General features: G+C 47.1%; 1 protein-coding gene across 1 annotated transcript in view; it reads left to right on the forward strand.

Annotated features, from left to right (window-relative positions):
* ABCC5 (ATP binding cassette subfamily C member 5) overlaps window positions 1-19,133 on the forward strand; it is a 169,083-nt gene extending 149,950 nt beyond the window's left edge. The window contains exons 24-30 of the mRNA XM_073589272.1: window positions 3,076-3,165; window positions 5,498-5,687; window positions 5,784-5,943; window positions 6,256-6,334; window positions 6,574-6,687; window positions 15,904-16,068; window positions 17,652-19,133. Of these exons, the coding sequence (XP_073445373.1) occupies window positions 3,076-3,165; window positions 5,498-5,687; window positions 5,784-5,943; window positions 6,256-6,334; window positions 6,574-6,687; window positions 15,904-16,068; window positions 17,652-17,753 (900 nt within the window). The 3' untranslated portion in view covers window positions 17,754-19,133. The remainder of the gene's footprint in view (window positions 1-3,075; window positions 3,166-5,497; window positions 5,688-5,783; window positions 5,944-6,255; window positions 6,335-6,573; window positions 6,688-15,903; window positions 16,069-17,651) is intronic.
* The last annotated feature ends 2,014 nt before the right edge of the window (window positions 19,134-21,147 follow it).

The following is a 21,147-nucleotide window of genomic DNA, read 5'->3' on the forward strand; positions in this document are numbered from 1 at the left end:
AGGGCCCCCAGCTCACTTCCCTCCAATCAGCCATGAGGGTCCTAGGGAGTATGGTGGCGACGTCGGAAGCGATTCCTTTCACCCAAATCCACTCAAGACCGCTTCAGCAGGCCATTCTGTCGCAAGGGAACAGGTCTGCCTTCTCCCTGGATCGTCCAATTCGACTCTCGTTTCGGGTCAAACCGTCCCTCAATTGGTGGCTGTCATCTCCAGGGCCGGTCCTTCCTTCCGGTACACTGGCAAGTAGGGTCGACGGACGCCAGTCTTCTTGGCTGGGGCGCGGTGTTTCGCCATCTGACCGTCCAGGGTTGTTGGTCGGCGCAGGAGGCTGCTCTGCCGATCAACGTCCTAGGAATACGGGCAAATTTTCTGTCCCTACTTCATTGGGGCAAACTGCTCAAGGGTCGACCAATTCGGATCCAGACGGACAAGGCCGTAGCAGTGGCATACGTCAACCACCAGGGAGGAGCTCGGAGTTCTTTGGCATTGGCCGAAGTCTCCAAATCCTTCATTGGGCTGAGGTGTCAGTTCCAACGATATCCGCGGTACACATTCCCGGCGTGGACAACGGGGCCGCCGACTTTCTCAGCCGCGAGGGCTTCGCGGCAGCGGAATGGTCCCTGCATCAGGAGGTCTTCCATCAAATTTGCCTTCGATGGGGGGACCCCGGATGTGGACCTCATGGCGTCCCGTCTGAACAAGAAAATTCCACGGTTCGTTTCCAGGGCCCGCGATCCTCTCGCAGTGGGCGCCGATGCTCTGACTATTCTTTGGTCACAGTTCACGCTTCCCTATCTGTTCCCTCCCCTTCCTCGTCTCCCCAAGCGGTTAAAGAAGTTCAAGGCAGAAGGGGTGTCAGTCATCCTCATCGTGTCGGATTGGCCCAGAAGGTCTTGGTTCGAGGACAACGTCAACCTTCTCGCGGACGCTCCCTGGAGGCTGCCACACAGATCAGATCTGCTGCCTCGGTCCGATCTACCATGCCAATTCTCGGTCGCTCAAGCCGTGGCCGTTGAGATCGTGGTTCTGAAGGGGTCGGGTTTTTCAGATCGGGTTATTCACACCGTGATCCGGGCTAGGAAGCCATCGTCTTCCAGATTATACTATCGAACGTGGAAGGCCTGTTTTGGTTATTGCGAATCCAATCACATCCTGCCTATGTCTTTTTTCGCTCCCTTCTGTTCTGGCTTTCCTCCAGGTGGGCCTGCACGCTGGTCTTGCCCTTAGTTTTCTAAAGAGCCAATTATCGTTGTTTTCCATTCTCTTCCAGAAGACGTTATCCTCTCGTCCGCAGGTCAAAACTTTTCTGCAGGGGGCAGCTCACGCAGCACCGCCGTATCGGGCTCCCGTGGATCCCTGGGATCTCAATCTAGTCCTAGACGCCCCACAAGGTTCCCCCCTTTGAGCCTCTCAAGGAAGTTTCCCTATCCTTTCTCTCTTGGGAAGTGGCCTTTTTCGTGGCCATCACTTCCATCCGGCGCGTCTCGGAGTTGGCGGCCCTGTCTTGTCGCCCTCCTTTCTTGGTGATTCACCAGGATAAGGTGGTCCTGCGGCCTCCGTCTTCCTTCCTTCCCAAGGTGGTGTCTGCTTTCCACCTAAATGAAGGTATCGTTCTACCTTCCTTTTGCCCGGCTCCAATTCATCCCCGGGAAAGCTCCTTGAACAAGCTAGACCTGGTCAGGGCAACGTGGGTCTATTTGGCTAGAATTGCTTTGTTCCGGTAGCCAGACTCCCGTTTTTTTTCATCATTCCAGATGGGGCGCGAAAAGGCCTGCCGACTATTGCTCGCTGGATCAGATCGGCAATCTTGGAGACTTACCGGGTCAATAACAGAGTGCCCCTCCTGGGGTTAAGGCTCACTCCACCCAGACAGTGGGCGCCTCCTGGGTGGTGCACCACAGGGTTTCCACGCTGCAGCTTTTCAAGGCTGCAAACTGGTCTTCCGTCCACACGTTTGCGAAATTCTACAGGGTCCACACCTACGCTTCGGCAGATGCCAGCCTAGGCAGAAGGATCTTGCAGGCAGCGGTGGTGAGTTTGCCGACCTAATGGAAGTTTACTTTTCCCTCCCCAGGGACTGCTTTGGGACGTCCCATGGTTCCTGTGTCCCCCAATGAACCGATGGAGAAAACAGGATTTTTGGGTTGCTTACTGTAAAATCTGTTTCTCAGAGCCTTCATTGGGGGACACAGCACCCTCCCATGTTTTACAACTCCTGTTATTTGTTCTGTGTCTTATGGTTACAGTTGAGTTGTCTGTTCTCTATTCTGTTGTTTCTCCTACTGCTTTCTCACTTACTGGATATCTTCCTGTCGGTGGGGTGTATACTGCGGAGAAGGAGGTAACTTTTTTTATTTGCATAGTGTCCGCCTCCTAGTGGCAGCAGCATACACCCATGGTTCCTGTGTCCCCCAATGAAGGCTCCGAGAAACAAATTTTACGGTAAGCAACCCAAAAATCCTGTTATCCCTATCACGCTCACTGCGCTCTATCAAGATTTTCCCGGCGCCTAAAGTGCTAGTCATGTGACCTCAAGTATGCAATACGCCAGGCCACATTCCGATTAGATTGTTTCCGGCATCGCTCAATACACTTGCATTAAGTGTGTCCGTGCCCATCTAGTCAAAATGTAGCCGGGAGTATGCATGTCCGCAGTCACTCTATTTAGCTTGTAGTTTTAGACCGGACAACCTCTTTAAGTCATGTCAAGACTTTACTTAGCAAGCACCATTGTGAATACATAATCATGCCGAAGTTGCTGTCTGTCACTATAGACAGGATATGACATATATGCCTGGAAGTTGCAGATCCCACCTCTGGGACCCACAGCTATCTTGATAAAAGGGCCATATCACAGGCTGTCAGGAATAGAGACGTGGCTGCGATTTTGCACGTCTTTGTTTCATTCTCTGGGGATGTCATAAATATCCCAGATAGGGTACACGCATTTACCCCATCTATTTTCAATTACAGAGTCGTAGTATATCTTTCTTTGTGCGTTTGTGAAGATTTTGCAAATTTTTTTTTTTTGTAATGCATCAGTTTTTAGCTTTATTGTTCTTATTTAAATTCCAGTTGACAGGACTTTTCCAGTTTACTGTCCGACTTGCATCAGAAACAGAAGCTCGATTCACATCAGTGGAACGCATCAGTCATTACATCAAGGTAAGCGTCAGTGTTTAAAAAGTGTTTGTCCGCTACTTAGATATTGATGACCTATCAGCAATATCAGATTGGTGAAGATCTGACACCTCCATCGATCAGCTATTGGCTTTGGTGGTAGCGGTTGCTGCGTGCAAGACCCCCACCGTTCTGATATTGATTACTTATTTTACTCATAGGTCACCAATATCACAGTGATTTTTGCATCACATGTTCTAGGCACATGTGTTCATCTTTATAACTACTTTTTGTGCTTTCTGTAACAGATTTTCAGTATTGTGTTAAGAGGATCTGTCATGTCTTCGAGATCCTAAAGCTGACTGTATCTTTCACAACTGGTGATTCCCTGATTCCTCTGCACATTTTATTTTTTTTGCTCTCCAAGCCACCCAGTGTCAATGGGGCATGAACTGGAGCTGCTCTGACACAGTCCAAGGACCCATGTTATAGCAGCTCCTGCAGATTGCTCTTGTGAGATTCACATTATCTCAGGAAACCAAGCCGGGTTTGCAGTACTTATGTGTATACAGGACTGTAACGTCACCTCGGTGACTCCTGGAAGTTCTCTGCTTCCACTATGTGAATGTTCCTTTTCTTCTTGATCTGGTCGCAGTGCTGCTGGGAAAACAAGAGCGTGACATTCTGATATATTGTATGTGTCACGAGATCACACTGCTGGAGCTGTTCTGACTTGTCTATGAATTCTCTGCATGCTAAGAAAAAAGTGCTCAGGAATAAGAGATATATCAGCTATATACAGTTGTGGCCAAAAGTATTGACACCCCTGCAATTCTGTCAGATAATACTCAGTTTCTTCCTGAAAATGATTGCAAACACAAATTCTTTTGTATTATTATCTTCATTTAATTTGTCTTAAATGAAAAAACACAAAAAGAATTGTCCTAAAGCCAAATTGGATATAATTCCATACCAAACATAAAAAAGAGGGTGGACAAAAGTATTGGCACTGTTCGAAAAATCATGTGATGCTTCTCTAATTTGTGTAATTAACAGCACTTGTAACTTACCTGTGGCACCTAACAGGTGTTGGCAATAACTAAATCACACTTGCAGCCAGTTGACATGGATTAAAGTTGACAACCTCTGTCCTGTGTCCTTGTGTGTACCACATTGAGCATGGCGAAAAGGAAGAAAACCAAATAACTGTCTGAGGACTTGAGAAACCAAATTGTGAGGAAACATGAGCAATCTCAAGGCTACAAGTCCATCTCCAAAGACCAAGAATGTTCCTGTGTCTACCGTGCGCAGTGTCATCAAGAAGTTTAAAGCCCATGGCACTGTGGCTAACCTCCCTAGATGTGGACGGAAAAGAAAAATTGACAAGAGATTTCAATGCAAGATTGTGCGGATGTTGGATAAAGAACCTCGACTAACATCCAAACAAGTTCAAGCTGCCCTGCAGTCCGAGGGTACAACAGTGTCAACCCGTACTATCCGTCGGCGTCTGAATGAAAAGGGACTGTATGGTAGGAGACCCATGAAGACCCCACTTCTTACCCCGAGACACAAAAAAGCCAGGCTGGAGTTTGCCAAAACTTACCTGAAAAAGCCTAAAACGTTTTGGAAGAATGTTCTCTGGTCGGATGAGACAAAAGTAGAGCTTTTTGGGCAAAGGCATCAACATAGAGTTTACAGGAGAAAAAAAGAAAAAGTGAGTCCAGACCTGAATCCCATAGAACACCTGTGGAGAGATCTAAAAATGGGAGTTTGGAGAAGGCACCCTTCTAATATCAGGGACCTGGAGCAGTTTGCCAAAGAAGAATGGTCTAAAATTCCAGCAGAGCATTGTAGGAAGCTCATGGATGGTTACCGGAAGCGGTTGGTCGCAGTTATTTTGGCTAAAGGTTGTGCAACCAAGTATTAGGCTGAGGGTGCCAATACTTTTGTCTGGCCCATTTTTGGAGTTGTGTGAAATGATCAATGGTTTGCTTTTTGCTTCATTCTCTTTTGTGTTTTTTCATTTTAAGACAAATTAAATGAACATAATACCAAAGAATTTGTGTTTGCAATCATTTTCAGGAAGAAACTGAGTATTATCTGACAGAATTGCAGGGGTGTCAATACTTTTGGCCACAACTGTACTATATAGTTTAAACTTTTGAGGACATGACACATTTATTAAGTTTATTTTATTTAAGCTTGGATCCCAACCAAGTGACCCATTTTTTTCATCTTGTGAGAATTCTGTGTGTTTTTTGTTAGGGGCGTTTTGTGGGATCTTTATATGATCGCCAGGTCAGGTCGATCAGAATTGTGTATGAATAAGCGTTTTCAGATGCTCAATATTCACATACAATTATTGTTTTCCATTTAGACGTTGGCCCTTGAAGCTCCTGCCAGAATTAAGAACAAGGCTCCCCCTGCAGATTGGCCCCAAGAGGGAGAGATCATTTTTGAAACTGCAGGAATGAGATATAGAGAAAACCTACCCTTGGTACTGAAGAAAGTGTCTTTTACCATCAAACCAAAAGAGAAGGTTGGAATTGTGGGGAGGACTGGGTCAGGTGAGAGAAATGTGTTGCATACTTGAAGAAATGACATTGTGTGGTTCCATGGTGACTTATTATATTTTGACTATTAAACCTTATGTTGCCCCATAGGAAAGAGCTCTCTCGGCATGGCACTTTTCCGACTTGTGGAGCTTTCTAATGGCTGCATAAAAATAGATGGTGTAAATATTAGTGACATTGGCTTAGCAGATCTGCGCAGCAAGCTATCCATTATTCCCCAGGAGCCTGTCTTGTTCAGTGGCACTGTCCGGTAAGCACATTTACAAGAATCTAGGTCCCATAAACGTCATTAATACTTCTAGCATTGAGGAGAACTAGCAGTCAGTGGTTAGCCAAACTTTATTTGCGGCTTATGTATAGTGCCAAGGTGTTGTGAGGAGTGGTAACATGCATGTTGTCTTTTATAGTCAATGTATGGGCTGGTTTAAAGGTACTATAGATACATACGACTGTTCCACTAGTTTATGCTAAGAGTTACTTTCTCTCTACAGAATGTTTATCTGCAAACCAGATCTCCTATTTCTGTAGCAAAATTATAATACTCATTACTTTAAATCCCTAGCTCCAACTTGGATCCTTTTAACCAATACTCGGAGGAGCAGATTTGGGATGCACTGGAAAGGACGCACATGAAGGAATGTGTAAGTTAATATCTGCACTGGAGCTGTCAACTGGAGCCAGGGGCAGCGCCAGACTAGTCAGCCAGGAGACAGTCTCTGGCCAGCTTTCAAACTTTGTTTATTCTGAGACGCCTTAGTTTTTGAAAGAAAGCACACGTCGCTGAAATCAGGTCTGGGTTATGCAGCCTGTGGATCGAGCAGCACAAATCCAATGACCAAGTCCCTTTAATTTCTGCAACATATTGGTTTCTTTGTGCTAGGTCGCCCAACTACCTCTCAAGCTTGAAACTGAAGTTTTAGAGAATGGAGAGAATTTCTCAGTGGGAGAACGCCAGTTAATGTGCATAGCGCGAGCTTTATTACGTAGATGTAAGGTAAGTCAGCTGCTCAGTATATCAGAATGTTATTACAGGGCTTATGCAAAAGAAGGCATATCTAGGCTTACTGTAATTACAAAAAACCTGTTGGACTGATCTGTGTTGGACAATGCCTTTTAATTTATAATCGAAGCTGTCAATATCTGAAGAGACATCTGAAAAGTTGCATGAATTTATATCTGAGGCTGAAAGTCTTCTGCTTAGTGTAATGATTTTTATTCTATTAGGATCTCTTTGTTAAAAAAAAATTCTTGAACCTGATGTGTCTGGTGTACTTACTTAGAAATTCCATATCTAAAATACTGTATAATCCTTTTTAAAAGTTTTTCCTGCTCGTTTGAGGAAGAGCTAGAGCCGGATGTTGTGCTTGTGAATTATATATTTTAGAAGATAGTCTTGCCTTTTCTTTTTCCTGGCCTTCTTAAAAACAGGATTTTTTGGGTTGCTTACCGTAAAATCTGTTTCTCTGAGCCTTCATTGGGGGACACAGAGACCATGGGTGTATGCTTTGCTGCCACTAGGAGGCTGACACTATGCCCAAAAAAAATGTTAGCTCCTCCTCCGCAGTATACACCCCACCGACCGGCACCAATTTCCTCAGTTAGTGAGAAAGCAGTAGGAGAAGTAACAAAACAGAATGAAAACAGAACAGACAACTCAACTGTAACCAACCGACAACCATAAGAACAGGAGTTGTAAAACATGGGAGGGTGCTGTGTCCCCCAATGAAGGCTCTGAGAAACAGATTTTACGGTAAGCAACCCAAAAAATCCTGTTTTCTCGTTCGCCTTATTGGGGGACACAGAGACCATGGGACGTCCCAAAGCAGTCCCTGGGGTGGGAAACAAACTTCCATCAGGCCAGCGGACTCACCACCGCGGCCTGCAGAATCCGTCTACCTAGGCTGGCGTCCGCCGAAGCGTAGGTGTGGACTCTGTAGAATTTCACAAACGTGTGAACCGATGACCATGTTGCAGCTTTGCAAAGCTGCAGCGCGGAAGCTCTGTGGCGCACCGCCCAGGAGGCACCCACTGCCCGAGTAGAGTGGGCCCTGATCCCCGGAGGGGCTCCGCGACGCTTAACTCGGTAGGCTTCCAAAATTGCCGATCTGATCCAGCGAGCAATAGTTGCCTTTGACGCCGAGTGACCTTTCCGCGCCCCATCAGGGATAATGAAAAGAGACTCTGTCTTTCGCAAGGAAGTCGTCCGAGACAGACTCTTATCGCCCTAACCAGGTCCAGCTTGTTCAAGGACCGCTCTCGGGGATGAGTTGGATACGGACAAAAGGATGGTAGCACGATATCCTCATTGAGGTGAAACGAGGACACCACCTTCGGCAGGAAAGAGGGCGGAGGCCGCAGAACTACCTTATCCTGGTGGAGCAGCAGAAAAGGGGAGCGGCACGAAAGAGCTGCCAATTCCGAGACGCGCCGGACGGAGGTGATGGCCACCAGAAAGGCTACCTTCCAAGAAAGGAGAGAAAGGGAAATATCCCTGAGGGGTTCAAAGGGAGGACCTTGCAGAACCTCAAGAACCAGATTAAGATCCCATGGATCCACGGGCGCCCGGTACGGCGGAACCGTGTGAGCCACGCCCTGAAGAAAGGTCTTAACCTGAGGACGGGAAGCCAATGTTTTCTGAAATAGAATGGACAGCGCCGAAACTTGACCCTTCAGGGAACTGAGGGCAAGGCCCGCATCCAATCCTGCCTGAAGAAACGCTAGGACTGAAGGGAGCGAAAAGGACATGGGCGCGATGTCATTGGTCTCACACCAAGTGAAATAGGCCTTCCAAGTACGGTAGTAGATCTTGGAAGATGATGGCTTTCTGGCTCGGATCATGGTCTGAACTACCTGGTCGGAAAATCCTGCCCGTTTCAGAACCTCGGTCTCAACAGCCACGCCGTTAAATTGAGCGGCCGAGAATTGGGGTGGCAAATCGGGCCTTGAGACAGCAGATCTGCCCTGTCTGGAAGCTTCCAGGGGGCGTCCGCGAGAAGGTTGACAATGTCCGCGAACCAAGACCTTCTGGGCCAATTCGGGGCGATGAGAATGACTGGAATTCCTTCTGCCTTGATCTTTTTCAACAGGTTGGGAAGAAGAGGCAGAGGAGGGAACAGGTAGGGAAGGTCGAACTGGGACCAAGGAATGGCCAGGGCGTCGGCGCCCACTGCCAGAGGGTCCCGAGACCTGGACACGAATTGTGGGACTTTCCTGTTGAGGCAAGACGCCATGAGGTCTACATCCGGGGTTCCCCACCGAAGGCAGAGCAGATGAAACACCTCCGGATGGAGGGACCACGCTCCCGCCGCGAGACCCTTGCGGCTGAGAAAATCGTCGGCCCAGTTGTCTACGCCGGGAATGTGCACCGCGGAAATTGACGGAACGGAAATCTCCGCCCAACGAAGAATCTTGGACCCCTCCGCCAGGGCTGAGACACTCCGTGTTCCCCCTTGGCGGTAGACATATGCCACCGCTGTGGCGATGTCTGTCTGAATCCGTACCGGCAGTCCCTTGAGGAGCCTTTCCCAGTGAACGAGAGCAAGATGGATAGCTCGAATCTCCAGAATGTTGATCGGTACTGATTCCCGATCCGACCATCGACCCTGAACAGTGTGGTTGCGGAACACTGCACCCCAACCGAGGAGACTGGCATCTGTGGTTACTATCTGCCAGCGAATGGGAAGGAACAATCGACCCGATAGAATGAGAGGTGACGACAACCACCAGTTGAGGGACCGCTTGATCCAGTAAGGAGGAGGAACCGGGCGATCCAGGGACCGAGGCGACCTGTTCCACTTCGACAGAATGGCCTGCTGGAGAGGTCTGGCGTGAAATTGGGCAAAGGGAACTGCCTCTATCGCCGCCACCATCTTTCCCAGGACCCTTTTGGCTGTACGGAGGGACGGGAATCGTGAGATCTGCAGCGATCATACTTCCTGCTGCAGAGAGAGAATCTTCTCTTGTGGGAGAAAGACCCTTGACCGACGAGTGTCGAACAGAAGGCCTAGAAAGACCAGGCGTTGGGTAGGAACCAGACAGGACTTTTTCCTGTTGACGATCCACCCGAAATCGGAAAGAGTGTCCAGGACGATTGACAAACTTTGGTGAGCCTGTTGAAATGAGGGAGCCCTGATCAGAATATCGTTTTGGTACGGGAAAAGAACGAGACCTCTGACTCTCAACAAAGCCATCAACGCAGCCACGATCTTCGTGAAGAGTCTGGGAGCGGTGGCAAGACCGAAGGGCCGTGCGACGAGCTGGTAGTGGTGCTGTCTGAGGAGAGAGGCGATAGTCGTAGAGAACCCCGGGACCAAGGCTGGATCCTTTGGAGGCTGGGATTCGAAGAAACGATCCCGTGGGAGAGAGACGAACTGTATCTTGTATCCTGAGGATACGACCTCCCTGACCCAAGCGTCCTCTACGGAGGCCAGCCAAACGTCCCTGAAGGAAGGAAGTCGGCCTCCCAATTGGAAAGGCGCCTCGCGTGTCCGACGATAGTCATGCTGAAGTAGACCGTCCAGATGTGGACGGTCTGCCCTGGGAAGAGTGGGATCTCCAGGAAGGAGTGCGTCTGAAGGAAACTTTCTTTCTCTCCTGGCGAGCCTGCGGTCTCTGTTGGCTGGAGGAGTTGTCCGCCGTATTGAAACGGGGGAAAGTCCGAAAGGGTCGAAACTGACGCCTTAGTGGAGGTCTGCGAGGATTGGACTGAGGGAGAAGGGAACTCGTGCCTCCGGTGGCGTCCTTAATAATCTGGTCCAATTGGGACCCAAAGAGGCGCACCCCCTGAAAAGGCAGGTTAGTGAGGGACTTTTTAGAAGACAAGTCCGCTTGCCAGGCCTTTAGCCAAACTGTTCGTCGAATTGCAACTACGTTGCTTGACGCCTGAACTGCACAGGATGCGGCATCCAAGGAAGCGGAAAGAAGATAGTCCCCAGCATGGGAGATCTGATTGGCGAGATCGGCCAAACGCTCCGGTTGCGCCTTATCTAAGACGCCTTGACGAAGGTTGTCTGCCCACGTGACTATGGCCTTTGCTGCCCAGGATGAAGCAAAGATTGGGCACACAGCCGCTGAAGCCGCTTCAAAGGCAGACTTCGCCAGGGATTCTATAATCCTGTCATTAGAATCCTTTAGGGACGCCACGCCTGAAAGCGGGAGAACCGTGTTATTGGAAAGCCTGGACACAGGCGGATCCACCGAGGGAGAGGCCGACCAGTTGTCCGTGAGCTCCTTAGCAAATGGGTAGAGTACGCCTAGACGTTTTCCTCTTTGAAAGCGTCTGGTCGGATCCTCTCTTTCCTTGGTAAAAATCTTCCCAAACTCGGAATGGAAAGGGAAAAACCCTGGAGGGAGTTTCTGCCCGTCTGAACGAAACCTCCTGATCTGAGGATTTCGCAGGGGAGTCAGCAATATCGAAAGTATGATGGATCGCTGCAATGAGGTTCTGCACTGTGACCTTCATGTTTGCATCCTGGTCTGAATCCAGCTCTAAAATCCCCTCAGATGACCTGTCCGAAAGCGCTTCACCTGACTCGGGAGAGGAGGCCCGAGAGGGAGGCTGCTGAGAAGGGCTATGCGGTGAGATGGGACGAGGAGAGGAATCCGGCTGGGCATCTTGCCTGGGTCTTTTGCGACTAACGCTGGCTGACTCAGATGGAACAATTTGGGACCTGTTTGGCCCTGCTGAAGAGTCCAGGGGCAACTTATCAAGAGTGGCCACCAGGGACTGAGACACCTTGGTGAGGTCTGCCACTGATTGAGATAGCGAGGAGGCCCAGCCAGGCATGGGGGGTTCACTCTCACCTGGAGCCGTAGATGGCTCCTGGACGGCGTCAGGCTGAATTGGGTTGCTACAATCCAGGCAGAGGGGAGTGGACTGGCCTGTTGGAAGTTTGCAATTGCACGAAGAACATGCAAAGAACTTGACTAAAGTGCAGGGGGGGGCAGTAGAGCGGGTACGATCAGACTTAGAGGTAGACATAGTGAAAAGCTGAGGTAATGCCGGAAGGTTGGGGGACAGAGGGCGGAGAAGGGTCAGTCTGCAGTGCAGAGCTACTCACGGTCCGGTGTCCCCAGAAGCGATGCTCTGCGACCTGTCAGTGGATGCAGGTCAGAGCGAAATCCGGCCGATAGACCCTCCTGAACGAAAAAACCAGCTGGCAGAAGATGATCAGGTGACGAGCTGGTGTCCGGCTAACAGGCTGGTAAAATGGCGCCTGCCTGTGAGAGAGCGTGCGTCCAGGAGAGGAGGGAGGGCGGAGCACATTGCAGGGTTAAAATTCACCGCCCTCTAGCCAATAGCAGGCTGGGCAGGTGAAGGACAGGCGGTGGGAGGGCCTGGGAAGAGCGGGAGAGAAGCCCGCTTAGAAGAAAGGGGCGGGGGGCGTGGCCGTGACGCAGCGGTAGGCCCGAAGTGAAGCCGGGGCCTAAATTAGTTGCGGCGGCCGCCTATCAGCAGGGGGTCGACGTGGAGGTCGGAAGAAGGGGACGCAGCAAGCCGCTCTCAAGGGGAGGAAAGGAAAAAGGCCCTGTGCTCCCTGTCCCCAGAAAGGGGGGGGGGGAATGCGGGGCCAGCAAAAAAGAGCATGGTGTGCCTATAGATGTAGGGCGACTGCGAGCGCCCGCATCCCTGTGCCATTGAAGAGGCCCCCTGTCCGCCGGGAATGAGCAGCCAGGTAATAAAAATCTATACTCGCCCATCCCCGATCCGTTACCTGGGTCTGAAGAAGTCCTGCGTCTCATCCAACCGACAGGCTCTGGTAGGCGAGTGGGAGGGAGACTGACGACATGGACCCCTGGAGTCGCTGGCACGTCTTGGTGTCGGCGTCCGTCTGGCTGGTCCTGCCGCGGGGAACTGCAAGGATACGGGGTGGCAGTACACGCCGTACTCGCAGACTCCATGTGGGAGTACAGATGTGACTTTTCACTCTGTATCCCTCCGTAGAACCTGTAAAGGAACGACGCACGACGAGGTAGATATGGGTCTAATGAAAGACCCGTGTCCACCTCCTACTGACACTAAGCTAAACTGGGGAAATTGGTGGGGTGTATACTGCGGAGGAGGAGCTAACATTTTTTTGTGCATAGTGTCAGCCTCCTAGTGGCAGCAAAGCATACACCCATGGTCTCTGTGTCCCCCAATAAGGCGAACGAGAAAAGGTTGTTCCTCCAGACACCATCTGGCTTTCAGTCATAGAAGCGCGGCTTCAGTCACTGTTCAATATATAGCCACACCCTAGCACTGACTGACATCCAGCTTAGCAGTTATCAGCATGGAGCTCGCGGTCAGTCAGTGCTGTGTACTAATGGTGACTGACGCCACGCCGGCCATGCCTTTGACTGAAATCCGGATGCTGTCGGGAGGAATAAGTCGGGTCTCTCAATGCAGCGGCTCCACATTAAACGTAGACATGTGGTATATATGAATTGCTCAATTCTCACATTGTATGTGCATATGGAGTCTGCTTAAATCTGCACCAGGTTTTTGCTAGGCCACCAGAAAGCAACATGATGTAAGTGCAGAGATGCTGATTTCAGCAATCTATCACTTACTAGGTTGCTTTATGCAGCTTTGATAAAATGTCTGTTTTATCTGCTGCAGATTATTATTTATTTATATAGCACCATTGATTCCATCGTGCTGTACATGAGAAGGAGTTACATATAAAATTACAGATATCACTTACAGTAAACAAGCTAACAATGACAGACTGATACAGAGGGGAGAGAGGACCTTGCCCTTTCGGGCTTACATGCTACAGGATGGTGGGGAAGGAGACAGTAGGTTGGTGGGATGCAGAAGTTCCGATGTTGGTTGAGGTGATATCACCGGTAGTTGTGAGAGAGAAGGAGGTAGCGGGGTTATTACAGGCTGTAGTCTTTCCTGAAGAGGTGGGTTTTCAGGTTCCGTCTGAAGGATCCAAATGTGGTTGCTAGTCGGACTTGTTGGGGCAAAGAATTCCAGAGAAAAGGGGCTATTCGGGAGAAGTCTTGGAGGCGGTTGGGTGAGGAGCGAATAAGTGTGGAGGAGAGGAGGAGGTCTTGAGAGGATGGGAGATTACGTGAGGGAAGGTATCGGGAGATGAGTTCAGAGACATATGGGGGAGACAGGTTATAAATGGCCTTGTAGGTCAGTATTAGTAATTTGAACTGGATACGCTGAGGGAATGGGAGCCAGTGAAGAGATTTGCAGAGGAGTAGCGAGGAGAGAGAGGAATTAGTCAGGCGGCAGAGTTAAGGATGGACTGGAGAGGTGCAAGGATGTTAGCAGGGAGACCACAGAAAAGGATGTTGCAGTAGTCGAGGCGGGAGATGATGAGGGCATGCACAAGCATTTTAGTAGATTGAGGGTTGAGGAAAGGACGGATTCTGGAGGCGACAGGAGGTAGAAAGAGTTTGGATGTGCGGTTTGAAGGACAGGGCAGAGTCAAAGGTTACTCCGAGGCAGCGAACTTCCGGTACTGGGGAAAGTGTGATGTCATTAATTGTTATCGCTAGGTCGGTTAAGGAAGATCTGTGAGATGGAGGAAAGATGATGAGTTCAGATTTGTCCGCATTGAGCTTGAGGAAGCGAGAGGAGAAGGAGGATATGGCTGATACACTCTGGGATTCTGGACAGCAGAGAGGTGACGTCTTGGCCAGAGAGGTAGATCGGAGTTTCATCAGCATAAAGGTGGTAGTGGAATCCGTGGGACTTTGAGTTGCCCCAGACCAAGTGTATAGATTGAGAAGAGTAGGGGTCCTAAAACAGAGCCTTGGGGGACTCCAACAGAGAGAGGGTGGGATGAGGAGGTGGTGTGGGAGTGGGAGATGCTGAATGTGCGGTTGGAAAGGTATGAGGAGATCCAGGATAGGGCAAGGCCTTTGATGCCAAAGGAGGAGAGGATCTGTAGTAGGAGGCAGTGGTCAACTGTGTCGAATGCAGATGACAGGTCTAGAATCAGGAGTATAGAGTATTGTCCATTTGATTTGTCTGTAAGTAGGTCGTTAGTAATTTTGGTCAGGGCTGTCTCAGTGGAGTGATGGGGGGCAGAAACCAGATTGTAGATTGTCAAAGAGCAAGTTAGATGATAGGTGGGAGGAAAGTTCAGCATGAACGTGCTGTTCCAGGAGTTTGGAAGCGAATGGGAGCAACGATATTGGGCGATAGCTGGACATAGCGGTTGGGTCGAGGGTTGGCTTTTTAAGAATAGGCGTAATTGTGGTATGTTTGAAAGCAGAAGGGAAGGTACCGGACGTTAGTGATAGGTTGAAGAGGTGGGTTAGGGATGGGAGATCTACCAGTTCTCTGAATTCTGAGTACTGTATAACCCGCTTCCACTACTGAAGGCCATATTCCTCTGTACACTGTGCATAGGCAGAAAGCTGCCAATCAGTGGTGGAGGCGATGTTATGCAGCGCTTATGAATATGGAGGACTTTATGGCAGCAGGTTTACTACAGTAAGTGACACACTGCTGAAACTGAAATCAAGGTCTCTGTTTCTCCATTTTCTTGCTCTCATATTAGATGGCAAAAACCTGTTGATAAACTCCCTTTATAATTTATTATGCTTTCTTATATGGTGTCGTCAGATTCCACAGCGCTTTACCAACATTATCATCACTATCCCTATTGGGGATAAAAATATAAATTCTTTATAGAGGTGTCTTTACACATTTTTGTTGCAGAGTGATTTTTATTAGGCCAATGCATCTTGACCAAAAACCTTTGCAAATAAGTCTTGTTTCATATCAATGCTCCATTGCTGACCCATGCTTTTATAAGTTAACAGACAAATAAACCCTGTACATTTGAATCTCGCAATCACACTTTATGTTCCTACTTTTTAGTAACCTGCTTAATGTATTTTAGGAGAAAGTTGAAAACTTCTAATTAGAGCTGAAGATATAAAACAATTATCAAAATATTTAAGACCTATCACAAAGTTGCATATTTTTTTTTTATGCATGGGAACAGCTAAAAATAAAAATGATTATGAAGTTGTGTATAGCCTGCAATCTTTACTGAGCAAGCGTGGAGTCCATCAGAATTAGGATTCTGCTAAAGAAGCCACTTCTGTGGAGAAGTATAGATTGTTTCCAAACTTGGGCCACCTTTTAATGCATTGTTTCACTGCATTTTATGCTGGTCGTGTTGCAAATTAAATAAGAGTTAGCTTTTTGCAAGGCTTTAAATTTACCTTAATGCTGATTGTTTATGCTCTGTTTTAGATTCTCATCCTTGATGAAGCCACAGCAGCCATGGACGCAGAGACAGACCTTTTAATCCAGGAAACCATAAGGGAGGCATTTTCAGACTGCACAATGTTGACCATCGCTCACCGTCTCAACACTGTGCTTGGTTGTGACCGTATTATGGTGCTAGCACAAGGACAGGTTAGTGAGAATAATCTAGCATTGAGGTTTTTATTATTCAACTTTCTACTGTCGTTCATTTTTTGTGTGTCTGTTTACTTAGAACAGATTGTTTTCATACATTGTCCTAACCTGGATATAATAAAATATTCAATAATTATTAAACATGTTACTACATGACCTTGTGAGCTATCTTGTTTAAAAATACCATTTGGTTTTGTGTATTCAGCTCCCACCCAAACCCACGCCTACCTTTATTTAGTTCCGAAAGTGCTGTACATAATTGTATCTTGCTGTCTTTGGTCTGATTGTCCAAGCATTTTGATACTATTTTCACACAGCCTTTCTAAAGAGCACATAAATACCCAGTGCAAGTAATTGGTTTCTATAAGGCCGGTTTCACCAATCAAGCAACCTACAAGGCTGTTGAGTCCAGGTCTGTAGACCTGTGATCTGACTGGGAATCATGGTCCATATTGTTACTGATATACGTTTGTTTGCATTCGGACTAAGACTATTTGGAAATTAAGTTGTTTTTTTGAGCCAGGCTGCAGAGTAATCACAATATAATGAATTATTCAATAATACTATTATTGAATAATTATCAGCCATTCTCAGAAGCTTACAAGCTGTTTGATTTCAGATGCTACTATTTTTTTTATTCTGAAATAATTGAAAGCGGCAGAGACAAAAGTTGTAGGTACTGTAAGGATGCAGCTGGACAGGTCCTGGGTGGGGAGGTATGTTTCATTTAGGTGGTTAGCCTCAGTGATGTGAAGCACGTAGGGCAGGCTCCAGCAACATTAGGTTACTGCGATGTTTTTAAAAAGGTACTGGGTTTCTGGGTCTGTGTTTTAGGAGCAGCTAGAGGAGCTGGGTGGGACTGGCTGGTCCAATATCTCCAATCTAGGCTGTGCAGTTTATTTAAAAGGCGGCTGAGCTGCGTTATCTGCGATTGAAGGTGGAAAGACTTGTGATCCTTTGCAGATTTGTATGGACCTAATGGTAAACGGGTGAACCCATCTTTGCTTTTTATGGACTGATTTCTTTTGTTTATCTTTTTACCGAGACAAGGCTGTGTTCTTGTTTGGCTTCCTCCTGAAGTTTATGAAACATTAATAAACTTCACTTCTTTGGACCAGATCACATCACCTGCGTGTACGCTACCGACTTCCAAAGAGCACAAATCCACACAGTACATTATACTAAAAAAAAAGTGTACTGGCTGAATTATGTGGCTTCAGGAGCGCACCACTCACCCCTCTGCCTGCTTACTGAGAAACTGTATGCTCCTACTTTTTAGACAGTTCAGGCTGGTGGCATTGTCGTGCTGCTGACTAGAACTGCAGCATTAGAGCAGCGCAGAGGTCAGCCTTCAGACCAGTGCTTGCAAGCTCTATAGTAAAAAGCTTGTAAGCGCTGCTTTCCTTGCCTTAGAGACCAGATTTGTATTAAGTGAATAGCAAGGTTGCTTGTTTTTACAAGCATTTTGCATTTTTACTCATTAAAAAACTTGCACATAACACTTTTTAAAAATTGTAATAATGATATCGGTGTACGTCTTCATTTTTTTATATCACTAAATTTGTTTTTATTGATTACAGGTTATGGAATTTGACACACCGTCTGCCTTGCTTTCCAATGAGAATACTCGTTTCTACTCTATGTTTGCTGCAGCAGATAACAAGATTACCGTGAAGGGCTAAATAATGAGCACCTCAGCTAAACCCCACATTGTGGGGCTCTGCGCTGCTTCTCATTCCCTGCCTGTGGCAGGCTCAATCCCTACTTTTTTTTTCTCTTGACTGAAAATATGGTATATTTTGCCTTTTTATTTTCCATCTCTTGTTTTAGATTTTTTTTTTTTTTTTAGCACAAACCAATTCAGGACTGATTTAGATATATTTTTTTTTTTAACTGTTTGAAAAAATATTCTTGTTCTATTGTATTTATTCCTACTACTAAAGGTAAAAATATATGCGTTTTCGTTATGAAATGCACTGAAAATAATTAAAATGGTTCAGGCAACCATAGTTCTGTATGTAGCCAGCTTAGAATGAAGCTTTCTACATGCGTCTGTACATAGCCTATATTTACTGTGAAGATGTAAGCTGGTTTATTTTATATTAAAATGAGCACTGGGTTAACTATGAAATACATGGGTGTGGATTTTATGCAGACGTTTGACTGTAAATGTGTTTTCACAATTTTTATATAAAACGTTTTGTATATTTAACCAATTAGCAATGGGAGATGGTAGGGTTGGAGTCAACTGAAGGGGGGCCATTTTTCAATAGTGTTTGGGGACCACTACTATTATGGTACTTTCTTCTGGCTCAGGAGAATTTTGTTGGAGTAGTCCATAATATCAAAAAGTTGTAGGGTTCTAATTCCTTTCCGGGGTTGGGATGTGTTGGTGCACCAAGCTTCAATATACACCAGTAACACGACAGAATTGTACATGAAGACCCCATAGTCTACCATGGAAACCAAGAGCAAATTGAAAATCCCAAGTGTAGAAAAAATGATTTACTGGTTCATAAATAATTCCAAACAACGAAACATTAAAGTATGGAACCAGGGTAAGACCTCACTTGCACCAGCTCAAAGATGATTAAATCTAGTCATATTGGGATGGGGTCAGTCAAGACCTATCAAGCCTAGAGTCCTATAAAAGTCCAAAAATGTTTACCCCAGCGCTTATCTCTATAAATACTGTTTTCAAGTGTTAAACGCCTCTTGAGTTTACCAAGGCTCTCCTGTAATGTACATGGATTCTTTTGTAAGCCATCTTGGGTTATGAATTTTCTAGCAGTAGAGTAGACGACCCACAACCACCTTAAGTGGTTCTGGTGCTGGGGATGTTATCCACATACTGAGAGTGGGTAAAGTAACAAAGTAAGAGATGGGAAATGGAATTAATTATATTGGCCAGTTCCTCCCAATGTCTTGTGAACTTAGGGAAAAGCCAAAGCATATGTATCATGTCTGCCTGGTGAAACTTACATCTAACACAAATGGTCTCAAAGCCTTATACTGTACAAAAACAAAGGTGTTTTCTATAATAAACCTGTCTGCCCAATGCATCTTTCCATTGCTTCATTTGCACTACAAAAAGTCGTCTTATAACACAGGCCTTTAAGGTCTCCAAAGACTTTAAAGTGTACCAAACTGGGCAACCAACTAATGTGAATGGGAGTCTCAGGAGTCGCCCCTAACAGGTAATGATGATGGAGGAGCGAAAAACTGGTTATCACAGGTAAAAAGCAGCTGTACTTTCCAATACCAGTTCACAACACTAATGTACTGCACGATGCAGTAAGCCTCCATGATATAAGGCAGAGGTATCACAGGATCAAAATACTGAACAACCACCCATACAGTTATAAAGGAAATGGCAGAACCAGCAACATCTAAGATGTATGGGCACCTAGAGAAGACTTGATGCTTATCTAGAATTTTATTTAAAAGCTGTCATTAGTGATTTTTCTTATATGTCTAAACGCATTCCAAAAGGATTCAAATCTGTAATAAAATTGTATAGTCGTACTTGTCATTTCATCAGGATGTGAGATAAATACATAGGCTTGTAGCTCTGGTGCTCTTTTATTATGTCCGATCTGGGTTTGGAGGTTTCGTGTAGAGAGCCCCCTAGAGGGCTGCACAGTTACATATCATGCACTTATTTTCGGAGCTAAGCTACCTAACCTTGCAGGACTACACTGTAGAAAAAAGGAAGAAGCTGCAGCTTGTGGCCAATGAGATGAAACCGAAACCCATCCTCACGGTTATAGTAGCGTGTGCTGTATCAGAAGAACGAATAGATGGAGCTACCATACAGTATACTATTTAGGCCGGGGTCAGACTTGCGAGAAACTTGGACGAGTCCCACGATTTTTTCATTGACCTAAATTTACCACTAACATGAAGCCCAATATGTCACGAAAAAACATTCTCAGAATCACTAGGATCCGTTGAAGCGTTCCTGAGTTATTACCTCTTAAAGGGACACTGGTCAGAATTGCAAAAAATGGCCAGGTTCGAAAGGTCAAAATAGGCTGGGTGGTGAAGGGGTTTTAATAGCATTGCACATAAAAAGAAAGAAAAACAATAGGGCAGACTTCCTAAGTCGAAATCAACTGAGACGAGGAGAATGGGCCCTGAATCATATAGTATTCCAGCAAATTGTAGATGTGTCTGACCTTCCAAGCATAGACTTGTTCACAAGCAGGCAGAACATGAAGGTAAACAACTTTGACCTATTCTATTCTTTTCCTCCAGTATTGATTCATCCAGTGCCAAGGAAGATCATAGAGGGTCAAGCGAGAATAATCCTGATAGCCCCTTTCTCCTTCGCCTCATTGGGGGACACAGATACTGTGGGTGTATGCTTCTGCTGCTTGGAGGCTGACACTAAGTGAAAAAAAAGTTAGCTCCTCCTCCGCCGTATACACCCTCGCCCCGATTGTGGGCAGAAATCAGTTTTTTGCTTAGTGTCCATTGGAGGCACACGTCTGGCTTTTTTCACCAGACTTTTTTTCTTTTTTCCATGAAGATTAGACAGGGGCAACGGATCCTATTGGAAGGGTCCGATTTCCCCAAACCAACAACGGGCGAGCACGTGCGAGTGTCGCCTCCATGTAGCCTCTCCTGCGTCGTGGGACACAGTGCCGGACTTAGCCCTGACCACCCCAAGGTATTGAAACCGTGGGCTGTACAGAGGCACAAGAATAGTCCGTGTGGCCCCCATTGCTCCACCAATGCGTAGACTGCGGTGCAAGGTGGCGGACGGTCCCTCTCCTCACCCCCTGAAGAGGTTAGATGAAGCTAGGGTGCCTGCACCATCCTATTTCGAGGGCCCCCCCCTCACATACCTGAGCTGGGAAGCTGAAGAGGATCATCAGTGGGGGCCTGGGAGGGCTCCGGCGGCAAAAAATCCACGGGGCTGGAGCCCTTAGTCGGCAGCAGCGGAAGGGCAGTGAATTTGCGCCATTTTCGTCGCCGTGAGAGGTGGGTCCGCCCCCCCCCCGTCGCAGGCATACCATTAATTGAACCTGCGGCTTCACCTGGAGCTAGGCCGTGGGGCGGAAGTGCCGCACG

Source organism: Dendrobates tinctorius, unplaced genomic scaffold, assembly GCF_039654945.1.
Source record: "Dendrobates tinctorius isolate UK_male_01 unplaced genomic scaffold, ASM3965494v1 ptg000107l, whole genome shotgun sequence".
NCBI lineage: Eukaryota > Metazoa > Chordata > Amphibia > Anura > Dendrobatidae > Dendrobates > Dendrobates tinctorius.